The sequence below is a fragment of the Lutra lutra genome, chromosome 7 (assembly GCF_902655055.1).
Source record: "Lutra lutra chromosome 7, mLutLut1.2, whole genome shotgun sequence".
Lineage (NCBI taxonomy): Eukaryota > Metazoa > Chordata > Mammalia > Carnivora > Mustelidae > Lutra > Lutra lutra.
In genome coordinates this window covers 47935988-47961332 of record NC_062284.1, presented here as the reverse complement: position 1 = coordinate 47961332, position 25345 = coordinate 47935988, and the positions used below count along the sequence as shown (strand labels likewise).

General features: G+C 43.8%; 1 protein-coding gene across 6 annotated transcripts in view; it reads right to left on the bottom strand.

The window, feature by feature from the left end:
- The window catches only part of IQCH (IQ motif containing H), a 189211-nt gene that overhangs the window by 5753 nt on the left and 158113 nt on the right, over window positions 1–25345 (bottom strand). For 5 of the 6 annotated variants that reach the window (XM_047738468.1, XM_047738469.1, XM_047738470.1 and 2 more), the window contains 4 exons: window positions 21988–22155; window positions 12321–12443; window positions 5645–5706; window positions 161–269 (listed from right to left, as the gene is read on the bottom strand). In XM_047738468.1, the coding sequence (XP_047594424.1) occupies window positions 161–269; window positions 5645–5706; window positions 12321–12443; window positions 21988–22155 (462 nt within the window). Of the gene's footprint in view, window positions 1–160; window positions 270–5644; window positions 5707–12320; window positions 12444–21987; window positions 22156–23722; window positions 23790–25345 lie in introns of those variants that run through there. The other variant, XM_047738472.1, reaches the window with a different exon arrangement.

The window sequence follows — 25345 nt, the reverse complement described above, 5'->3', positions numbered from 1 at the left end:
GGTTCAGTGGGAACCTTATAATATTGACCCAGTGCATTATAAGATATGTACTGCTTCACAATAAAAAAAAATGGTTTAGCACTTGTTTACAATACAGCATGAGGTATTTTCAGTCCTTGTATAGAAATTAACCAGAATCGTTAGTTAATTAACACCTCACCTTAAAATTGGTCTCGCCTTGCATATTAGGTGCTGATATTTCTTGATGGATGATGAAGAGATTTCGAGCAAAGGTCATGAGGACCCCCTGGAGATCTTCACCGATTGTTCTGTTAATGATATCCAAACAAATGAGTTTACCAACGATTCCCCTCACATGCTTAAAAACAATCACCCTCTCATTTGTGCCTGTCTGGTGGTGGAATTTAATGAGTATTTTCAATCTCACAAGGTGGCAATCTTCAGGGAGGTATGAAAGATGAGGCTCCATTTTAACTTGTCAACAAAGAGGATTTGTGTAATAAATATTTTTTATTAATCAACTTAACAGAATATAAGAATAGCTTCAGTCATTCCTAGCGAAAGGCTACCACTGAGCTAGGATGGTAGTATTAGCTCATTTAAAAAATTGTCGAGATCGGTGTATAAGAGAATTGTTGCTACGTATAATTTCTACCTGACAATTTCCTTGCCTACAGAGATATCTGCACCTCGGTATCCCAGAGACTTTTGTCTGGGGCTTATTTTCTATTTCATGTATGCAAGTAATTCCTGCTATGTAGGAGTCTGCCCCATCCGTGTTCCTAGGAGAATGTGTCCCATTCCTGAACAGCCAGCTTTATAAAGCCGAACACACACTCGAAGGTTTCAGAGACAACTTGCAAACCCTCCTGTAGAATTTCACTGTGGCCAGTGAACATTTCCAAATGACAAGACTGTTGGAAGTTGTAGCTTTGAAACAAAACTGCAAGGTATTGCTTCTAGTTATTTTGTGAACTTTCTGTAGCAAAGGGGAAAAAATGGATTAAGTGAATGGATTGATTTTTTTCTTTTTATTTGACAGACAGAGATTACAGGTAGGCAGAGAGGCAGTCAGAGAGAGGAGGAAGCAGGCTCCCCGCTGAGCAGAGAGCCCAATGTGGGGCTCGATCCCAGGACCCTGGGATCATGACCTGAGCCGAAGGCAGAGGCTTTAACCCACTGAGCCACCCAGGCGCCCCAGTGAATGGATTATTTTTAAGAATTGTTCTGTCTTGAGGGTGTGAAACTAAAGAGCTTTCCCTTAAGGCAGCTTCAGAGAACTTTGGATTACTTGCTTCCCAATTGTTGCCTATAAATAAGTCATTTTAGAGTGTAAGACTTCAACACTCCCAATGGCGACCCTCCAGCCTGACTGGGCTTTCCCGTAGGTCAGGCTGGGAGCAGAAAGCGCCCCAGGCCCCAGGCAGGAGACTGTTTGTCCTGCCACTGGCAGTGTGACCTTGCGGGGAAAGCTACTTTAAGATCTCTGGGTCTTCATTTCTTTTTTTCTGAAATGAAGGAGTTGGGCTGGATTAGTGCTTCCATACTTTTGGAGTTGCAGTCCTCAAATCCAAGGACTGCCCACCCTTCTCACAGTTACCCAATGTTAGCGTCTATTGCCTCTTTTAAGAGAATAATAGCCAAAGGCAACTTCAGAGTCGACAATTTTTAAAGTGATTTATTTTATTTATTTTTACCCTTTATTGCCACAGACTCAGTATGTTGGTATATATTAGACCCTGGTGCCCCCCCCTTTTTAAGATTTTATTTATTTATTTATTTGACAGAGAGGTAGAGCCAGAGCGTACAAGCAAGGGGAGTGGCAAAGGAAGAGGGAGCAGCAGGCTCCCAGCTGAGCAAGGATCCCAGGACCCTGGGAACATGACCTAAGCCGGAGGCAGAGGCTTAACCGACTGAGCCACCCAGGTGCCCTAGACCCTGGTGCTTCTTAAAATAGCAGATTCCCAGGCTCTACCTCAGATCAGCAAAATCAGATTCTTTGGGTTTGGGATCCAGGAAAGTATAGTTTCACGTAGACCCTCAGATAATTCATATATATACATATATATATGATTGAGGCCCATATTTTAAAAAAATGTGTGTGTGTGTGTGTGTGTGTGTGTGTGTGTGTGTGTGTGTGTATGATCCTGGATCCACACAATGATTCATGCCTCTATTGTCATCTCTCCTTAGCCTCCTGGGGTCCATGGTCCCCAGGTTGTGAACCGAGCAGCCAGATGGACTCTAAGTCCTCTTCCCTATTAACTCATTTCTAGAATTTCCTTCATTTTTCCTTCCTTGAAATTTCTTCTCTAATTCTGCTATTGCCAGAAATATACTAGTATAAACAGAGTCCATATGAAGTTATCCTGGCAAAGCCAGACCGCAGAATTCTTGTCTGTAAGGTCATCACTCTTGGTGACCTCCCCTTTCCTAAAGAGATGGGTGACTGATATCTTCCCCTGAGGTGAACCGATTGTAAGGAAGCCAAACAAAGCCCAGCTAGCTCAGGAAAAGCCTCTTCTTAAAGCTCTACAGAGAAAATCAACACAAACAACACAAAGAAGGAAAGTTTGTATTTGTTCATCTTTTTCTCTTTCGATATGAATTCTAGAAAACAAAGACTCTCTCCTGGTCATTGTCTACTAACTCATCTGTTCTCAACTCCATGTCCACAAGTCTGAGCCACTCCTGATGTGCTAACTGTAATTCCACTCGTCTATCACACAGTCAAGGAAGTACAGCTACATGCAAATGAGAATTTCGGGGATAATCTTGAATCCTACCTAATACTCAGAAGAAGTAAATTAACAAACTTGGGACAAACTTGCACAGGTAGTGATGCCCTTCACAGTAGAGAGAGAACCTCTTCCATAATAGGGTTCCCCATGTAAGGTGGCCATACAGTGTTGGTAAAGCACACTAGATTCAGGGTCCAGAGACACAAGCTACTGTGTGACACTGGTAAACCACCTCCCTGCTTGAAAACCCAGTTTCCTTTCTACACTAGGAGAGTCAGTTAATCCCCAGGGTCCTTCTTAGCTCCAACATTCCCTGGTTCTGTGACTGCAGGAAGGGATGAGAAAGATGAGATAGAAAATAGCAGACAAGGCTCTAGACTCTTCAGGAGGCCCATGTTGATCAACAGTACCCTTTTCTATAAGATAGGTGAGTAGCAATACCATCTAGAAGGTACAATATTAGGACTATTGCCACCACCAAAGCTAGCCTTCAGGTAAAGGCATTCCTGCTTGAAATCTCAGGAGCAGGTGTAGGGATAGTTGGGCGAGCTCCTCTTCGTCACTGGCCCAATTATTCATTCTGTAGGCTTCAGCATCAAGCCAACTTTGCTGCTCAATAAGTTTGATGAGTGGGGAGTTCCTTTTTCATATAAGTCTCTTCTGTCTCCTAAATTCCCTGATGCTGTCGTCTTGCCTGGTTCCTCTGTGCCCAAGTACCCTCCTGGATAAGTCTTCCTGTGGCCCATACTGTGGGAACTCTGCCTCTGCCCTGTTAACACTATCCCCATCTCATCCTGTCAGTTGCAGGACACAAGTTCTGCTTCTGCGTGTCAGCCTCTGGTGGGTTTTGCCACCTGCTGGCAGGCTTTCCTCATGCCATCCTCTTGCTGGCCTGGATCTGTAAAAGCAGCCTCCTCTTTGAGCTCTTATGGTCGTGCTCCCCCCAACTCACTCTCTGGATATCCTTTCACTCTTTGCAGTTGAACTTTCCTGCTGCTGTGTGATCTCCCTGGCTGCTCTTCTCCCAACACCTGAAGGGTCCTGTCCCTCCCAGCCTCATTCCAAGTGCACGAGGGTTTGTGTCATTCCAGTCCTGGCCCAGCTTGTTCTTTGCAGTTTACCTTTCATGCCAGCCAGTACCTGGTAGGGTAGGGCTCATGTCTCTGTGTTCTGATTTCTAGTTCTTGTACTTAACCATCCCATCTGTCTGAATTCCTAAGCTTAGACATGTACTTGGACCTGGAACTTTACCTGCTTAATTAGACTCATAATTCTGGAAAATACAAAGTTCTTATCCTCCAGCTTGTCAACTTTAAATCCATTGACTGCCTGGTTCTCCCACTCCCGGTAACTGCCTGGTGGCCTGTGTCCTGCCACAGCCCTGGACATATTAACTCATTTACTTATTTACGGACTGTCCATGAGGCACCCCATCAGCTTCATGAGAGCAGGGACTTGTCTTTTGGTTCACTGCTGTATGCCTAACGCTTAGAACTATGCCTGGCATGGTTGATAAAATGCTTTTGAATTTTCTGGTAGTGAAGGTAGGGCAAGGAGGGAGCTGATGGATAGAACATCACTGGGAAGCAAAGGGCAGCTCCTTTCTTGCACATGCACAGAGGTGTTCCTGGGCCCTGCTCTCCTCCTGGAGGTACATATTCAGGCAGAAAAGATGCATGTATACTTTTTGGGGTGTTCTGTCTCATTCCTGTTGCTCTCCTGGCAGTATAAAAAAAGAGTGGGAAAGAGAGGCTAAAATAACAATGAAGGGACTCTTCTGACATGACCCCGTACATTTTACATGCTTATGGGACCTTGGGGAAAGGAGGGGACTGAAGGGGATGACTCAACCAGCCAGGTCTCCACCCAAGTGAAGAGAAGCATTGAAGACTGTGAATACTAGATTAAGCTATTAGCCACATTCTGGCTACAAACACGGAGGAAATCAAAACATTAGCATGAGTTCAAAGGGATGGAGGAGGCCGAGTTCAAAGGGATGGCTGCTGTAATGGACAGTGCTGTGGTAAAACAAAGGACCACACTTTGGAGAAGGGAGTTGAGACCTGTCCTGTGCACATCTTTGCCCATTTCAGTGTGCAGCTCTTGGGACCAGTTTCTAGGGGACTGAGCACCTAGGGGACACCGAGGCTATTCAGGACATTGATGCTTAGTGGAGGAATTGAGTTTGGTGCTCTTATTTGAGTTTCATGGTGTTTCATGAGACCATTACATTAATGTGTGTAATGTGTGTAATCCTTTCAATGTGAGGCCACAATGCCTACACTAGTGTAGAAGTCAGAAGGAAGAAAAATACAGGGCAAATGGTTTCCCAGTAAGTTAATTTAAAGGTGTCCAAAGGCTATATTCCAAGATATGAAGTAAGATTTTACAGTCTGAATCCTAGATCAGAAGACAAATTTTTCTAGCTCTCCAGATTATGCTGGGGAGAAATTTGCAGGACATAGGAAACAGCAGCCTCCTGAGTGCTGCTAGCAGGACTCTTCTTAGCATACATGCAACGGGGCTGAAATTGGAGCTGAGGAGGGGCTATGGACCCTGCTTTTGGGGGAACATCTTGCCAAGTCACCAGAGCACTTTGCTAAACATGCCAGAATGACAACTGCCCTTTTAAATATGGGTGTCTGAACCTGGTCCTCCTCAGTCAGGTTTATTGTGACTTATATGTGTATGTGTTTGGGTGTAGTATGTTGTTGGAACTAGCCTCTTCCCCATCAATTCTGGATAATTAATCGGTTATATTTATGAACCCCCACTGACACATCTAAAGTCATTTTATGAAATGCTTGAAGATCTAAATAAAACAAGATAGACTTCTAATAAATCAGCATGCTGATTAAAATGCATGAGAAGCATCATTCTTACTGGTTGTTATGGTCTATTTTTGTAGCTTATCACATCTCATAGACACACTTTATACTCACAACATTCCCAACTTGTCTCTCTTCACGTGTTCATATAATATAAAAATAGTTCCTTGTTTGTCCTAGAAAATTTGAATGGGGAGAAAAGAGATAGCTTGTTATTTTAGAAGCAAAGAAAACATACTGCACCAAGACCACTAAGACTGACGGGAATTAAAATCCAGAGCTACCTTCAAATATTGTGAAAACCACATTTGGAAAATCTGTCTCCAGAATACAGAGTAGATATGTTCTGGGACAGTATTGTTAATTGAGATATAATTCATATATAACATTGTATAAGTTTAAGGTATACAACGATACCTCAATATGATACATTTATATATTGTGATATAATTACCATTGTAGCCTTAGCTAACACTTCTATCACATTCTATAATTATCATTTCTTTTTTATGGTGATGACATGTAAGATCTAGTCTCTCTGAAGTTTTGAAATATATGATACAGTATTGTTGACTATATGACTATGCTCTGCATTAGATCCCCAGAACTTATTTATCGACTAGTTGCAAGTTTGTACCCTTTAACAGTATCTCTGCAATTCCCTTACTTCCCATCCTGATCACCACCATTCAAATCAGTTTCTGAGCTCAGCTTTTTAGTTCCAAATATAAGTGATATCATACACTGTTTGTCTTTGTTTGGCTTATCTCACTTAGCATAATGTCCTCCAGGTCCACCCATGTTGTTGCAAATGGCAGAATTTCCTTCATTCTCATGATTGAATGATATTCCGTCATAAATACACACCACATTTTCCTTGTTGATTCATCTATCGGTGGACACTTAGGCTGTTTCTATGTCTTGGTTCTGGTGAGAAATGCTGCAGGGAACATGGGGGTACAGATATCTCTTTGAGATACTGATTGGTTTTCTTCAGATAGATGCCCGGGTGTGGAATTGCTGGATCATATGGTGGTTGTATTAGCAGTTTTTTGAGGAACCCCTACACTGTTTTCCACAGGGGCTGGGACAGTTTGTATTCCCACCAACATGCCCAAGGGTCCCCTTTTCTCCACATCTGTGCCAAAACTTGTTATCTCTTGTCTAGGCCAATGTTTTTTTGAAATAGGATCCTCAGAGTACCTGCATCAGAATCATGTAGTGTGCTTGTTAAAAGGCATTTTCTTTCTTTTCTTTTTCTTTCTTTCTTTCTTTCTTTCTCTTTCCTTTTTAAACATTTAAAAAATTCATTTGACAGAGAGACACAGCGAGAGAGGGAAAACAAGTAGGGGCAGAGGGAGAGGGAGAAGCAGGCTTCCTGCCGAGCAGGGAGCCCGATGCGGGGCTCGATCCCAGGACCCTGAGATCATGACCTGAGCCGAAGGCAGAGGCTTAAAGACTGAGCCACCGAGGCACCCCCAAAAGGCATTTTCATAGGCATCATCCAAACTCAAGATCTTTGGGAGGGAATATGACTTTTAGCTCACTTCCTGGGTGATTCTCTAGCAAATCAAAATCCGAAAATCAGGGGCGCCTGGGTGGCTCAGTGGGTTAAGCCGCTGCCTTCGGCTCAGGTCATGATCTCAGGGTCATGGGATCGAGCCCCGCATCGGGCTCTCTGCTCAGCAGGGAGCCTGCTTCCTCCTCTCTCTCTGCCTGCTTGTGATCTCTCTCTGTCAAATAAATAAATAAAATCTTAAAAAAAAAAAAATCCGAAAATCACTATTCTGAGCACAACAGGTAAAGATGCATAGGGAAACAATTTTTTTGGGGTGGAAAGTAATTCATATTTTAACAGGAAACTGTATGTGGTCTGTGGCACACCCTACTGCCTCGATTCTATGGGAAATATTTACAACACTGTAAGTCCCAAGTGACTGAGAGACAAATACTCTGCAGTCTGGGAAAGGTTCAGTTGATTTTTCTCACCTGCTCCCCTCGTGGAAAAAACAGTTTTCTCTCTACCTGTGTATCCATTTCAGTATTCCTGACCTATAAAAATGTCTGAGTTTTTTGGATTCTTTTTTGTACTGGTGATAACATCTGTCTCATTTCTCTGTTAAGCAAAATATCATGTTTTTATTTTTGCATCCATATGAGAGGCATGATTTTATCCTTTTTTGAAAACTATCTTTAAACCGTTTTCTCCAAATAAATAAAAAGTTAACACTGGAGTTGTCCAGTAGTGGAAATGGCTGCCTTGTGAAGTCGTGAACTCCTCATCACCGGAAGTCCAAAAAATAACTGGTTTTGAGATTTGGTTAAAGAAATTACATGCCAGAATTAAGACTATTTATTGACTCCTCGCTTTGTCAGGAAACATGGGCATTAGGACAGGCATTGGATTAGAACAGTGGCTCTCAATGCTGGCTGCACATTAGAAACATCTGAGTGCTTTAGAAAATATAATGCCTGAGCCCTACCTCTAGAAATACTGGAGTGAGCCCAAGGTACAGTGTCATGCTGAGCCGTATTTGAGCCCGAGAAAGGAAAAATTAGTATGCCTTAATTTAAAATTATGATATTCTGTTGGCCATGGATTTTTTTTGCATTCATTTTGATTTTTAAGATAATGCCTTATAATATTTTTATCTTTATTACAGATTATTTTTTGTGCTCCCTTAAATTTTGTGCCCTGAGTATGGGCCTCACTTGCCTCATCCTAATCCCAGCCCCGCTTGGCCATCCGTACTTTTTAGAGCTCCTCACTTAAGGCAGTCTAATGGGCAGCCAGGGTTGAGAACCACTGACTAGTTGATCTGTAAGGTATCCTGCATCCGTTTCTGTGTTGCCCAGTATGGTGGCCACTAGCCACCTGGGGCTACTGAAAACTTGAAATGTGAATAGTCCAAATTGAGATGTGCTGTAGCTTTCGAAGTCTGAGTACAAAACATGTAAAATATGTCATTAGTAACTTTTATACTGAGTACACATTGAAACGATATTAGTTTTCTGTTTGGGGAACATCCTTTCCTTGGTACTGATTTCTGAATCAATCAGGTAGGCTAGTCGTGATGCTGCAAAAATTTTAAAAAACCAACTCAGTTCTTAGTTGTTTATAACATCAGCTGTGTGATTCTTGCTTGTGTCTCATTTTCCACATGAGCTGGTATGGGTCTCTGCTCACTGTTGGCACACTCAGCGGCCTAGGCAAAGGAAGCTCCATCTCAGTGTGCTTCTGTGATTTCCAAAGCAGGAAAAAGGACATGGTGACTCTTGAAGTGACTCTTGAAGCTTCTACACAGAAAGGATCTGTATCACTGCTGCTCATAGTTCAGGCTCAAGTAAGATATACGGCCATACTTGACTTCAGGGAAGGGCTGAGGAAGTATAAGTCTGGTATGTACCTAGAAGGAGGAGAATCCGAACATTTGTGAACAGCACTAATGATCGCCACCATGGCAGTACCCTGGCCTGAGGAAATGATCGTTGGTGGTTATGGAGCTATTTAGGACCATGGCACACTGCCTATATGTGTGTGAGACCAGCCCTGCCCCACACTGTCGCAGGCAGTAAACATGACACTTTTCTCCATATGGCTTTCATTACAACTTCATTTCATTAGGAAATCAGTGGGGGTATTCTGTCGCATTACAGAAATACCAAGAACGAGACCCACCAAATTGCTTACAAACTCCGTAATGCTTCCTTCCAATATTCAGCAAGGAAAATACACTTGTGAGGTGATCTCATTTCCCTTTTTTCCCCTTCAGAGTTTGGATGAGAAACATTGGAAATTCTGTGATCATAATGGAAAGAAAGACATAAATGTCGAGAACACGGACTTCTGAGGATTCTTTTGGTAGCATTGACAATGATGTATTGCTAATGTTGCTTCTTTTTCTAGAAGGAGCACCCACATTAAATCTGACCAAGAATGGCAGTGGGTAGCAGAGGCTTCACTCATCTTTTTAGACTTAGCATAACTCATGGAGGCAGTAACGGTTTAGAGAAGTTAAGTATTAAACATAGCTTTCCCCCCTCTCTTTTGTAAGGTGAACAGACTTGGGGGTTAGAGAGATGTTTGTGCTCCTTAAGCTGAAGAATACATAAGGGGTACCTAGATTAAATACTTATTTGAAATCATTCCCATCATTCTTGGACTGGATTGGTAATAATATTTTAGAAGTACAAATAGTTCTTAGGGGAAAAAGATACATAGGGATACCCTTGGTGTAAGAGAATCATGTCTGGCTTAATGGATTCAAATGTTAGTTCCACAAAGTGCCTGGCTGTGTGATCTTGGGAAAGTGCTGACACCATTTGAGCCCAAATTCCCCAGTATAATTTGGGAGAAATAATAGCTTCCTACAGAAGAGATGGGAAGGTTGAGGAGGTAATGAAGTTAGTGCTTCGCTTGGTGGCCAGCACATAGTGGGTTCTCTGCAAATGCTGGTTTATCATTTGTCTCTCCAGGAAAAGGCAGTAAAGGAAACAAGAGGACAGTTCAGACCAGGGGCAGACAGACCCTGGGATCTAAAAAGACGAGAGCCCATCTCAGGAAAACTGGAGCAAGGATATTGTTGGAGAATTTCCAACGACTCCTTTCCCTCACCTTAGAGTTTTAGGACGTCATGTTTTTCATCTCTGACTCTTTTCTTATACTTTCTTTTTATTGTTTGTTCTTTTTCTCTTTGACCCCAAATCCCCCTTTTGGTGGATTCTTCCCATGTTTAGATTTTATCCTCTCTTTTCTTCTTCATATTTTTCTGTCCCACCATTGCCCCCAGTCCATATTTCTCTTTCTTCCCCATTTCAGCTCTCATCCTTTGTGGGGTGTGTAGCACAGGTGACCTGGAGACAGAGCCAGTCATGTTGTGGGCACCTCTTTGCCCCTTTCTGCCATTCTCCTCACCTTCAATGGAGCCCCTCTCTGCACCATCCGCTGATCCCCTGGGGTCATAGTAGTCTGTTTTTTTGTACTAAACTTTGTTCTTAGAAATGAATCTGGTTGACTCAGAGCCACAAAGATGTCAATAGCATATAAAATTTGGTGCTTTACTTTCCTCAGAAATACTAGAAACTTCAATCAAGTAGAAAGCTTATAGCCAAAGAAATAAATCTCTAATAATAATCTCCGGCAATAGGAGGATATTTTGGAGGAGGATATGGAGGATATTTTCTTCTGGGAAGGAGACTTTCCCTGCCAAATATTCCTATTCTCAGAACTTGTTCTGCTTTAATATTTTCAAAGAAGATGAAATAAAATAGATTCTAAGAAAGCTAATGTTAGATTTAGCCACCTTCTGGCATGTGGAAGTGTTTTGGTCTAATCAGTTTGCAGCTAAAAACTATTTAATTCCAAAAGGATTCTGTAGAGCAGATGTAATAATTAATTTCAGGTAAATCAGTTCAATATGGTTTTTTAATTCTTTCTTATATTTTACCAATTTTAACATAATTTGTAAGGGAATATGAGCTCCATTATATGTATTTGCAAACAGCGTGAATCAATCTAATCCAAGAGTCTTACGCATTCTGGCGGTGTCCTGCAGTGTGGTGGGGATTGCCTGGTGGTAGTTGGGCCAATCTATTCACTGTTGGCCTCATGCTTAAGGTCTACATGCTTTTCAAGAGCCTATAAGGAATTGATCCCCCCAAAATTGTATTTGTTCTCAAGTATGAGAAATGAAAAGTAATAAATATAGAACTGAATGTTGGCAAATTCTCAATTGCTCAATTCTGTCATTACTTACAAATGACTTTTAATATGAGAGGTGACTATATTTGAATATGTGTGATGTCATGTAGAATGGGTTTTCCACAACCAAGAGCTTGTGGGTCTCTCAGGTCTCTCTCAGGTCCTCTCAAGTCCCTCTCTCTCAGATAGAGAGAGAGGGAAGCAGGCTCCCTACTGAGCAGAGAGCCCGACACGGGGCTCGATCACAGGACCCTGAGCCAAAGGCAGAGGCTTTAACCCACTGAGCCACCCAGGCACCCACACCTGTATTTTTAAAATCAGAACTCCTCCTGGGAAGAAACTGCTATATGGAGGTAGAAGGATGCCATGGACTGAATTGCTTGTCCCCCCGATTCCTAGGCTGAAGCCCTAACCCCCATGTGACTGTATTGGAAATAGGGCGTTTAAAGCAGTGAGTGAGGTTAAGTGAAGTCATAGGGATGGGCCCCTGTTCCAATAGAACTGGTGTCCTTATTAGAGATTTCTCTCTCTCTCCCTTGGCCACGTTGGGGCACAGTGAGAAAGTGGACATCTACAAGTCAGAAGGAGTGCACTCACCAGGAACCAAATTGTCTGGGTACATTTTCCTTGGACTTCCCAGCCCCCAGATTGGTGAGAGATAAATTTCAGTTGTTTAAGCCACCCAGTCTGTGGTGTTTTGTTATGGCCACTCAAGCAGACAGAGACAGAGGATATTCACTGATAAGTAGCTTTGAGTGGGGCCTGGGAACTCAGGTCATGCTTCAGGATCAAGAGATGGTCCCCAAATGTCTCCTAAGTCTGGTGAGCTACAGGGCTTTTGCTTGACCAAGGTGGGTGTGCATGTTGGGGACCGAGCTGAACTTCCCAGGATCCAGCGCCACTACACCCCCCCCTCCAACCCTCCCCCGCCCCATGGAGCTGCCTGTTTACCCTCCCCAGGCAGCACTCAGCCTTCCTCTAACTACAGGTTAAACTAATTTTTCAAGAATATCTGTCTGAAGGAACACTGAGTTACTCACTGCCTAGATCACCAACACCCCCATCCCCCGTCAGCCATCAGCTTCATACCTCAAAGTCATAGCCAATGCCATGGGCCTTACACATTTGGAGGAAGACATAGTGGAAAATGAGCGAGAGATTGTTGTGCTTCAGCTGGGTACTCATCACTGCATAGCGAATGGTGGCCCGGGACTGGAAAAGACCACAGCTGCACATAAGACTCTTTACAAACTATTTCAGTCAACTCTTAACTTTAGGAAAGTTGTAGATTAACAGAAAAGTTGTGAAGATAACACAAAGGGCTCCTGTTCCCCTCTGGTTAACATTGTGCCACGTTTGTCCCAGGAGAACACTCATTAATCAGTCCTCCTCACTGCTGTTAACTGAAGTCTGTTTTTTATTAGAATTTCATTCATTTTTTTCCTCACTCCCTTTTTCTTTTCTATGATCCCACCCAGGATACCGCATTGTATTTAGTTGTCATGTCCCCTTCGGTCCTTTGGGGCTGTGATGGTTTCTCAGACTTTCCTTGTTTTTGCTGATCTTGACTGTTTCGAGGAGTGTGGATCAGGTGGTTTGTAGAAGGTCCTCTGTTGGTACTGTCTGATGTTTTTCTCCTGATGAGACTGGAGTAATGTGTTTCTTGAGAAGAGGCTTACCACAGGATCACCTCAGACCAAGGGTACATATACATGACTTACCATTGACGATGTCAATTTTGATCTCACCAAGGTCGGTTTTGCCAGGCTTTTCACTGTAAAGGTACTTTTACCTGTTTCTGTACTATACTCTTTGGAAACCAGTCACTAAGGAGAGTCTGCCTTCCTGAGAGAGAATTTTGATGCCAGTTGCTTTCTTTGTTTGAGAAAGTGCTATTCTTTACCTTGCTTGCCGACCGGTGGGAGCTAGCCCAAAGAGACTGGTTGTTAGGCCTGAAGTATTTCAATTATAGCATTTCCTAAACACATTTAAAATTGAGTACGTACAAAAGAAAGTATTGGATCCTGGCTATTTTGTGGCGTGTCCTTTGTGAGAGGTGATATTTGTCTTTGAAAATCAGCTACATTTATTCTTGGAGAACTGGATATTTGGAGAACAGCCTGTAGGGCCATGGTCAACCTTGAGACATAGAAAGTGAAGGTGCCTGGCCCAGATTTTGAACTTTGGGGGCCCTTGGGTGTGGGGGCAACCAGGTGCTTGTCCTTGTGCAGTGTCTTGGAACAAGAGAAGGAAAAGGAGGTTCTGTTGGTCCACAGCAGGCTGCAAGGATCATAACGGCCTGACGTTGTCTGTTGTGAAATGTCAAGGCCTTGCCCTCTCTATCTCTGATAATGCAAGAAACTGGGGCTGACTGAGTGCCCAGGAGAGGACGAACGTATCTACCTGCCTATATAACACATACGCATACACACACTCTTTCACCTTCTCTCTCTCAGATTTCACATTCTCCTTCTGTGACTTATTTCCTCCCATACACTATCTTTTCCTTCAACACTTGCGGAAAATACTGTGTCTAGTGGTCATGTTTTCAGTACTGTTAAGCCTGTTCTTCCCATGTATGGGCAGAGTCCAGATCTATAAAGATGTTAGGCTCCCACGGGCTAATGCATCTTGAGCTGTACATCTCCATTAACATTGTCCCATTTGTAGCCACTGAGTATTTTACTTTTGCCAAGGAAAATCTACTTGACCTTCACATGCCTCACAACTGTACTTTGTTACCCCTCTGACCTATTATGGATTATTCCCCTGGCTGCCTCCCTGACATGACGGGAGTTATCTGAAGAAGGCAGGAACTGTTTGGTTCCCAAATCACCAGGTTGGATGTAATGTCCCACAGAACAGGCGTTCAGTGTTTCCTGAATGAAAGAAAGAACGGGTGGATGCATACAGTAGGGTATGTCTAGAGCACTTGCCTCTGACAGAAGAGGCTCTTCAGATGTAATTCAGGGGATGTCCCGTCAGCGAGTGCTTTGGGGCAGAAGCAGGCCCTAGAGCATGACTGAAAATCCCCAGAGAATAATAGCTCAGGGCAGTCATTTCCAGGCCTGGTCCCCAGTAGACCATCTTTTGGAAGACAGTGTAGCTTTGGTGGATGTGGTGGGGTTATTGGTGGGGTAATGAGAACCCGCTAAGAGAAGTGCTGGCTCAGCAGTTCGGTCAGTGTGAAGGAGCGTGACCACCAGGCTTGCTGGCCCTCTCATGACAGGCTGCGCCACGTTCCTGCCTTCACAATGAAGGTCCAGAAGCCTGAGCTTTTGCATATGGAAGTGAACTGTAAATACTCTGGAATTCCATTGTGGTTACTGAGCATGTAATTGCGTGGTGATTACCATGAATTCACAAGATAATTCCAAGGTTATTTTTGTCTTTTAAACTTGTCTTATGCTGCCATAGGATATAAACTAGCAAGCCCCAGACTAGGCCCCAGTCAGCCAGGGAGAGAGGTAGACAGGCATCCGGCAGCGGGAGCAGCCCATCGCTGTGTATCTTGGCTCCAAAGCACGGCAGAGAGCTCACTGTCTAGTGTTGCCGGACAAGTAAGGGCAGGCTATCCTGAGGTTTCTTCCTCTCTACAGAGACAGACTACTATTTCCCCTCCTCCCAGACCTGGGGTTAGGACTCATAAAGAGTCTAAGAGAAAAGCCAGGATATTTAGTCCGTGTTTCCAGGCTGTGTCTTTTCCACTACCATCGCCATCCCACTCCAGAGCTTTAGGGCCTGGATAGCTGCTTCTCCTTCCTACTCGGGAGGTGGGGATGCAAGCAGAATTCTGTGGTGGAAAAGTTACATGGAGTCAGAAAGACTGAAGTTCAAAACCCGACTGACCTTGAGTGTGTCACTTAACTGCTCTTTTAGTGACTAAATAAGCACCTAGCACAGCATCCGGCGCCTGACAGATGGTAGCTGTAAGTGCGGTTGGTCTTTCTTTGAAAGCATCGATAGGGCTCGCAGCATCTGGGGCCTCCACTAAATGTAATTTCCCAGGCTGTTCCTTCCCCTGCTGGTACCTGGATTCCGAGCATTACCCCAAGATTGTTTCTCAGACCCAGGTTGGTCAGTGCTCGGAACTCTTCAGTGTCTCCTCCTTGCCTTCAAGATGAAATTCGGACACGTGGCTTGGTGTGCAGACTCTCCCACACTGGCTTAGGGGATTGCTCCAACCACTTTCCCCACTTCCTCCTTCCCAAAGTCTCTGCCCCAGCCCACCTTGTTCATGGCTAGCTCCTCACAGACCATGGACTCTCCTGCTGGGGAGGTCTCCTTTCCCTAGCCACTTAGTGACTGCCCCAGTCTGTAAGGCTAGGCCAAGTTCCTTCTTTCTAGTAGAGTGTCCCCTGTCCCTGCCAGTCCCAGTTCACAGTCGTTTCTCCCAAGAACTCTGGCTGCACGTTGAAGGGCTATCACTCAGTGGCGCTGAAATAAGGCCTTGTGGTTTTCCTTATGTATGTGCTCTCTACTTTAGATTTCCTTTTCAAGGACAGAGACTTTGTCAAATGTCTTTGTATCCCTGATGCTTGGTGAAATTCCTGGCTTATGGTAAGTACTTAGTAAATGTGTTATAATGCCAGTGAGGATGACCATATGTGATACACCTACTCTTTTTAGACTTAACCAACTCCACAGTTCCTACAGGAAAAAACTATTGATAGTCTAGGTTTGTCTTTTATTCAATAGCACAGGTGTGACAGTGTTGTTGTGAGGATTAAATGAGTATCTAAAGACCTTAGAACAGTGTCTGGCACAGAGAAAACAGTCAAAAAAATGCTAGTGCTTATTATCATTTGCTAAACAAAATAATTTCACAAATCAGGTAAGTTATTTAAAAACCAACAGACTTTTTCATCAGAAAGGGCCTTGAATCAGGAAGCTTGTGCTTTGCTACTTAATGAACTTTATGACCTTGGGCAGTTCACTTAACTTTGCATAACCTCAGTTTCCTAATCTTTAAAATGGGTATGATAATCGTGTCTTATCTATTCCTTGGGGGTCATGATGGGGTTCACATAAGCTCATGTCAATTTAAAGGATTAAAACATTATGCAAATAGAAAACATTTTTTATTTTTTATTTTTATTTTTTTTTTTAAAGATTTTATTTATTCATTTGACAGACAGAGATCACAAGTAGGCAGAGAGGCAGGCAGAGAGAGAGAGAGAGAGGAGGAAGCAGGCTCCCCGCCGAGCAGAGAGCCCAATGCGGGGCTCGATCCCAGGACGCTGAGATCATGACCTGAGCTGAAGGCAGAGGCTTTAAACCACTGAGCCACCCAGGTGCCCCAGAAAACATTTTTTAAAAGGTTGACTGGTGTAATCAACTCTCTTCTGATGCTATAAAGTCCATTTAGGTTTGGGAAGGAAATCACAAACCTAGATGGATTTTACAGCAAGAGGAGACTCCTCTGTGACCATCTGGCCTTTCCAGTGCTGTGTCTTGGCCTAGCTCAGAGCAGATTACAAGCCAGTGGATAATGGCCATGTGCCTGGAAACAACCTCATCACAGAGGGAGATGAAGCCTCCTTTGGAAAAAGAGCTTTCTCTATGGCCTGAACCAGAGACTTCTTCAGGGGTGAGCCTAAACTGTACTCTGGGGCCAAATGACTGACTCTCAGCCAGTGCAAGGCAGGTTGCTCAGAACAGTGGTCAGACATACAGGCTTTAAGGTCTGGCAGGCCTGGGCTTAAATTCTGGCTTCCACTCATACTTGCTGAGTGACTTTCCACAAGTTGCTTGACATTTCTTAACCTCGGTCTTCTTATCTAAAAATGAGTGTAATAGCTTGGGTGGCTCGGCTTGGATGGCTTAGTCAGTTAAGCGTCTGACTCTTGATTTCCGCTCAGGTCTTGATCTCAGGGTTGTGGGATCGAGCCCTGCATTAGGCTGCATATTGGGTATGGTACCTGCTTAAGATTCTCTTCTCCCTCCCTCTGCCTCTTCCCCTGCATGCACTGTCTCTTAAAAAAAAAAAAAAAAGTGAGCATCATAACAGCACCTGCCTAATATATTAGGTTGTATAAAGATTCATGTGAAGCACTTAGTTTCAGGACCTGCTGTGGAGTAAGGCTTAGTACATTTTGATGTTATTATATGCATTATGGTTATTTATTGGTCTCTCTATGTCTTTTTTTTTTTAAGATTTATTTATTTATTTATTTGAGAGAGAGAATGAGAGAGAGAGAGAGAGAGAGCATGAGAGGGGAGAGGTCAGAGGGAGAAGCAGACTCCCTGCCAAGCAGGGAGCCCGATGCTGGGACTTGATCCCAGGACGCCAGGATTATGACCCAAGCCGAAGGCAGTTGCTTAACCAACTGAGCCACCCAGTGCCCCATCTCTGTGTCTCTTGATAAACTCAGAGCTCTTTGCTGCTTATCCTTACATCCTCTGTGCTTAGGAGAGTACCTGACACATTATAGGTGTTGAGTAAGTCAGTTGAATTTTCTTCTAGCTGGTATTAACCAGCTAGTTAAGGTGATGTCTGATGAGGACTTAGGATCTGACTTTCTCATTACAATATTACTTTCTAAAAGATTTTGCTGGAAAAAGACCTTCTAATGAAAGGCTGCAGTATGGAGGGATGGGCCCTTGCTGTGTCCCCTTACAGGAGACAGTGAGATGCCCCCCCTCAGGACCCCATTGTGCATGAGACTGCCTGGGCTGGGCTTGGTGCTGAGACCACCCCCATTTAAGAGGCCCCATAAAATCAAATCCCTCAAGAGACCTTGGCGGTCACTTAGACCTCCTTTATTTTGCAAACGAGGAAACGGAGGCAAAGAGAGATCAGAATTCATGATCCATAACTTTCAGACCAGTGCTCTTCACTCTGAATTCTCATTGGCTACCTTTGGAATGTGCAGACATATTCAGAGGCTAGCCTTTTCTAGTAAAACGGGGGAAAAATAGGAGAGAAAATATTATCAGTAGAAGTCTAGTCTTATTAAACTACCTTTCTAAATCACAATCTAACAAGAACGCTTCAAGCCAAATAAAGGAAGCTCGAAATACTCCTTTTCACTGGAGAATATAATTTTGCTTCAGTCACAATTTAAATTGATTTAGTTCTGAGCACCAGCACTTAAAGTGTGGAGTGTATTCTATTTTCGCCATGATACTTGTTCTGACAGTGATGCATTTCAGTTGACATAGTTGAAATCCTCATGTAATAAATCTCTGCCTGAAAATTAATCATGTTTATAATATTCTGAGAATTAATAACACCCATTGCTCAAATCATTAACTTAAAAAAAGGAGCTTCCAAAATCTGTTCTCGGCAGTGAGGGACCACAAATAAATGAACGTTTGATAAAATAATCCAAGTAGCAGTTTAACAAGCGTAAACTTGAATGTGGCCACAATAACACAGAACTATTGTTTAAAGGTTGGCAGAGGCTGATGAGGTTCTTACGTCAGTTACGAAGCAGGCATCCACATGCATAATGAACTGCTCTCTGAATTATTAATGTGTTGCCTATTTAGCCTCATCCGTCTAGAAGATAATGTATCCTAACTCTAATGAGTGATTGGTTTTGTACATAATTACAGTAGCAGCAGTAGCGGGGAAATGTGTGCCTTCAAAGAAGGAGTTCTAAAAATAAAGTCATCACATAAACTCCGTTGTTGTGGCATTCTATCAAAATCAAACCCGAAGCATTTGAGAATTCGTAATAAATTACAGGAGACAGAATCATTATTAACATCATAATTTAACACAAAAGGTTTTACTTAATCATTCATTACAGACCATGTGCTGTTAAAATGCTTGTAAATGGCTTGTGTTGTTTTAAGATGTTTGCAAATAGGGTTCCCTTTGGCCACTCACCCACCTGTGGTGTGGAGGGGCCACGGAGGAAGAGGCGGAGTAGGAACCATTGGAAAGGGTAGTGCTTTGTCCTCATTCTGACAGGATGTTAATTAAAAGTTAAAAATGTCGCTAGGTAGCACCTTTTCTTTTCTCAAACATGCATGTCTGGGACCCCTCCGACCTGGTTCCTGACTTCAGTTGGGTAATCGTGGAGGACACTAGAGCAGAAGCCCATGCACCTGGAGCGACTGGCTCGAGATGACAGTTTTTTGCCACCTGTTTCTGATTTGGGACAACACCTCTTTGTAGAGCCCAGAAGAGTCTTTGCTTCCCCCCTGCATAGCTGATTATTTAAAGGAATAGGCTCAAAGCGGAAGCATTTCGTAGGCTTGGTCTTGAATGCGCCCTTTTTATCATTGTGGGTACATTGGTGCCTTTCCTTTTTCTTCAGTCTGCAGAGGGGGCTGTCAGCTGACTGATTATAAACCTGATGGCATCACAGACTCTTCGCACTTGTTCAGGAAGCTTCAGTTGTGTTGTAAATTGCATCGTATGTGCAAGCATGGCTGCTTCTTTTAAAAATGGCCTATCCCGTGTGTACGCATACATGGGAACGCACGCACGCACACATGCACAGTGGCACCGGGCCGAGAACATCCATCTATCTGTCTAAAACCATAAGCACTTCCAATTTATCCATACATCAGAAAACCTGCATAGCCTTTCTTCAGTGATTGTAGAGACATTTGAATTATTGAAGATCATAATGCTTCCCTCTTGAGTGTAGGCAATTCCTAGAAGTGTTTAACACTCTTGATCACAGGAGAATTCCCGTATATTGCCTGTAGCTAGGATTGAAACCTATAGGCAAGATGGGGAAAATGGGAGAGTGCTTCTAATTCAGAGTACCACTTCTGCTCACAGCCTTCTGAAGCAACATACTTAAATGTGGCAAATTGTCTTGGAAAGTCTTGAATTGAATACTAACTCAGCTTCCAGCTTCCTTTTAGAAATGGCATGGAGTTAGGTTTGTTAGGCAACAAGGCTCAAGTTTTACTGCTGTCCCTCCATCCAGTGTTGAACTTAGGGTCCTGTCCCTTTAGTGAGGATGGGGGCCACAGGTGGAGTTGGACCTTGTTGATTCTCAGTGAGGTCCTGGGACCTATTCTCCTCATTCCAACTCTGCCTCTCTCTCTTTCACTCTCTCTCTTTCTCTTTAAAAGGTTTATTTATTTGAGAGAGAGAGCGAAAGCACGTGATCAGGGGAAGGGGCAAAGGGAAAGGGAGAGAGAGAATCTTAACTAGGCTCCAGGCCTAGCACAGAGCTCGATGTGGGGCTCAATCTCACAACCCTGAGATCATGACATGAGTGGAAATCAAGAGTCAGATGCTTAACTGACTGAGCCACCCAGGTGCCCTCCCCCCTTTTTAAAAAATTTATTTATTTATTAGAGAGAGAGAACCTGCAAGCAGGGGGAGGGGCAATGGGAGCGAGAGACCAACTCTGCTTCTCAATAAGCAAAGAGATCAAGGGGATTCCTTTGAGCAAGGGTACCTCATAGGACAAGTGGATTGAGGAGAAGGAGGCTGCTGTCTGAACCCCCCCCCCCCCCCCTGATATCTGGTACTCTCTCCAGGCTGCCTTCCAAATAGGTGCAGAGTTCCTGCCATGGAAGATGACCCTGGGGACCTTGATGAGAGTCAAACAAGGGTTCCTTAAATCCAGAGGTCTCTCCTGGACCCAAAGAGGCTCAGCAGAGAGGCAGGAGATACTGCTCTGGACACTAGTTTATGTCCTATTAGCCATTGAAATTCCTCTTTTATCTGTTTGATATATTAACATCTCAAGTAGATGTTCATTTGCCAAAAGGGTGTGAAGCCCACTGTAGGAGAGGTGGAAGAAACCTTCTGGCAGCAGTCAGAGGAGCTCTAGCCAGAGCCCCCTTCTTCCTCCATATTCCATGTACATGAAGGACCATCTGGTCAACTTGACCCTTGTTCTCCCTTCCCAAAACCAGTCCAGCCCACTGTCTCCATGGAGATTTGTACTTTGTTGCCCTGGGTTCTAAGGTTGGTAAACCTCCACCAACCCCAAGACTGTTGGCTCCAACCACCCTAGCAGTGGGGCTAGTGATGAGATGGGAGGTTGGGGCCGTAGAAAGTGGCAGATCATGAAGGCCCTTGTTAACCCAGCTGGGAAGTTGGGATTTTCCTGAAGATGACAAGAATCATTTCAAAATCATAAGTAGGGGAGCAGCATGCTCAGATCTGCTTTTCACCTTGACCATCTTGATTGTGTGGTTAGGCTGAGGGGAGGGTCAGGAGGCAGGGAGTCTTAGTGAGGAGCAAAACTAAGGTAGTATCTCTGTGGAGGGGGAGGAGGGATCAGAGTCAAAGCTAGCATCAGCATGAGCTGGTGTTGACTGGTTGTGGGGGTAGAGGTGTCCCATCAACCTCTGGCAGGACCCACCACGAGGAAGTATGGGGGAGGAGAGATGAGGAATGTGGTTTGAGACAGCTTGACCTTGAGGACTCTAGAGGAGTTCTGTAGAATGATGGATCTGGGAGTGGAGCTCAAAAACAAGATTGGAGCTAGAAAAATATGGCTTTTGTCAGAAGTTGCTGGTAGTCAAAGAACTTGTCCAGGGCTGCAAGATGAGAAGAGATGGAGGGAAATGTCCCAATAGACCCACCCTTGGAAAAACCCATGCTCTTTCATCCTTCCAACATGGTGCCTTCCCTTTCTGGAATGCTCTCTCCCCTTTCCTTTGGCCAATACACTCTACTCCAGAAACCTGTTTTGGAGAGGCTAAGTGACTTTCCTGAGGTTCTTTCTTCTCTCTATACTCAAAAAGCTGGGCACATAGCCAGAGCTCAGGAAGCGGCGATGGAGTGTTGCTGAACACCATGGGGAATCAAGAAGCATCTGTTGCTTACCGACACCGAGAGGGCTTTAAGGCAGCTCATTTTCTTCTCTTTCTTAGGAACAAAGGGCACTTTCAGGGTGCTCAGACTGCAATCCAGATGGCCGTTGGTCAGGTATAAGGTGAGCTGAGTCAGGGCCAGCTGGTCACTGTATGAGAGGCTGAGGCCTGTTGCCCACACCTGATTAAAACAGGAGGCACAGAAGTGAAGGTAAGATAACTCCAAGGTAGAAGGTAAGAAAGCTCCAACCCCCACTAACCAGCCCAAACCATGTCAGACCCAACCAAACCAGTGCACACATGACTGAGTGGAGTAGGTGTTTTTGCTTTTTCCTTCAACTGAAGGACGGAGCCTCTAGTCTGATTCTAATTAGAAGACCGAACATTCTTGCAGGAAGTTACAAAAATTAAAACACCCAGCCAAGGTAATCTGTGGAGATGCACTGTCCCAGGCTAGTGGGGACTTTGATTCTCCCAGCTGTTTTGCCATTTTTAGGAGAAGGAAGATGACAGTGTCTCGACCCAGCCAGTCCTTATCATGTATGAGTTCCCTAGTTGTGCAGTGTTTTCTGTTGAGAAAAATTGACTGGACAGAAGCTTCAGATGATGGGGAACTAAAGAGGAGTAGATAGAGGGAATGAAAGAGGGAGTGAATAGGAAAAAAGGGCAGTTTGCTCTGATTTCAGAAAAAGCAGTGCTAAGAAATCTCACGATGAAACTTTAGGGAAACTCATGATTGGCCTGTAAGTCTTAGCATTACCCCCATTTGTCACGATTGTGGGAAAGTCATTTTGCCACCCAACGGTGCCACAGTATCCTCAACTGGGAAATGAGAACTGTGAGAACACCCACCCTAGCTGAACAGCAGGGCTATTAGAAGAATACTATGATGCAATAAAAATTAAAAGGCTTTGAAAAATAGACACATATGAGCAAGAACTTACTGTAAGCCACTCGCTAAGTAAGTCCATTAATTCCTTTGACAGATATTTACTGAGCATCTACTATAAACCGGGGATGGCAGAAGTGGGTCATGTTCTACCTCTCCCCTCTCCTGAGGCAGACCATCATCCTTAACTGCCCGGCACCACCCATCCCCACACTGAATACGGAAGCACCCCCAGCATCATCCTCAGTTCAATGCTCAAGGCTAGTGAAGGCAAGTTCAAGGCGATTGTGCTAGTTACTGGAGAGTCAAAGGTAGATGGGCACAGGTGCTGGCATCCAGAAGGGCCAGACAGATGCATACATGTTCAGTCATTTACAACACAGTGTAATACGTGATATAATAAAGGGATGGAACAAAGTACTACCGAGTCAGAAAGAACAAACTCAGTTTGTCTAGCAAAGTCAGGGCTCCATCACGGAGGAGGTGACATCTGAGCTTTGACAAGCAACACAAATGTGACTGGCTTCCATGTATCAAGTACCTGCCAAGTGCCAGGTGCTTCCCAGACATCTTAGATCTTTACAATAACATAAAAAATAACAGTCTCATGTCATAGATGAAAAAAATACAGCATCACAGAGATACCTAAGGCCACACAGCCAAGAAGTGGCAGTGCTGGGATTTGAATCCTGTTCTTTCTGGCTCCAAGTCCACCCATTTCCCATTCCCTGCTGGCGGAGATGGCACTGATCTGGGCCCAGCCATTCCGCAACTGCACCAGTTTCCCAGTCACATTAAAAGCTAAAGTTGCAGAGGCTGAAAACATGCCTTGTTTACTATAATGCATGCCATGAAAGTGTCTTGTGGAGAAAACATGAAGTATTGTATTTCTGGAGTATGCTGTAATTAGCAGTAACGCATTTTCACTGTAGGAAGTTGGAAACAAACAGATTTTCATGAAGACTTGATTAAACATTTTTTTCCTCTTAGAAGGCCTCCATGTGCCCCACACACCAACTCTGTAGGTTAAAATACATAGTACATCTGCCCTAGAGTGGACTCCTCTCAAACAAATCTAGCAGTGAGTGACTTGAGTAAGCATTGAATGTAAATGGCATCATTACAAGGATATTAAGAGGTCAAGCTGTCAAGGCCCCTTGCTAAACTGAAGCTAATTTCAGGAGTCATATTCACACAGTAATGCCCTTTTATAATAGCAAATAAATCACATTTGCAACAATTGTTAAAAACTAACTGCCAAGTATCTGTTGCAGTTGTAAATATCCTATTTGTCAACTTAAGTATTTCCTGCTGTACGGCAGAAAATGCAAATCAGATGGGCACAGCTACTTTCTCTTAATAGGAGAAAGTAAACTTGCTGTTCTTGTATGTCAGGCATTTTTTTTCCCCCAGAGCTTCTCTTTTGATGTTTTCACGTCCTTGATTAAAGGGAAGTGTATATAGCCAACAGTATAAATATTTGTGTTAATATTATGAATGTTTTGGTCATAAGGATTTTTAAAAACTTAATTCACAGTATAGTTCACATTGGCCTCCAGGGTACAGTGTAGTGATTTAGAGCCTCCATCCATCGCCTGTGCTTGTCATGACACGTGTACTTGTGGTGCTCAGGATTTTAACGAGAAGGCAGCACAGTGCAGGGGGAGAATGAGAACCAAGGAGTCAGCCTAACTCTGGCCCTCGCAAAGAGGGTACATTTGACCAAAGTGTGTAAACTCCTTCATCTTTGAGTGCAAAAGGAGGAAATAATAATACCGGCCACACAGGGCTTTGAAAACAAAATAAATGCACCTAACATTGCCTTACAAATGATAAAGTTCAGTACAAATGTTAATTTTAATGACTAAGCATTTCCTTGAAGGGTAGGATCTTAGGAGACACATTTTTAGTAGCCTGTGTGGGTATTAGATTGCCCCATTTAATAATTGTTTTCCCCATTTATGATCGTTGTGCTCAGCCTCGCAACAGCTCAGCCCAGGGAGTGGTTAGATTTGGGCAAGGTTGGTATTACTCCGTCTCCATTTGACCAATGAGGATGCTGAGATCAGAAAGTGACTTCATGGTTTGCTTAAGATCATAGAACACAGGCAAGAATTCTGTTCTTTCTAGAGCGCCAGCACTTTTGCTTCCCTAGACTGCCCTAAACGCTCTGTTCACAAAAGAAATAGTAGAACAAATTTCATTAAGCCCTTTCCTCAACAGCAGGCTTGCCGGAATTGCTCAGATAATTGTTCTGTTCTCCATCTGGTTTTTCCATTGAAGACACCGCCTGAGGCATGCTTGTTTTGTGTACAAGGGTTCCTGTCTCCCCCTCTAGTCTGTCAGCCCTTTAGGGGAAGCTGCTGAGTCTTTGTCTTCCCCCAGCATCCCATGTCTGGGGCAGGGCTAGACTCACTGCAGGGCACATCAGCACCTCAGATGTGTCATTGTGAACTCCACTCCAACTTTTAAGGAACAGGAT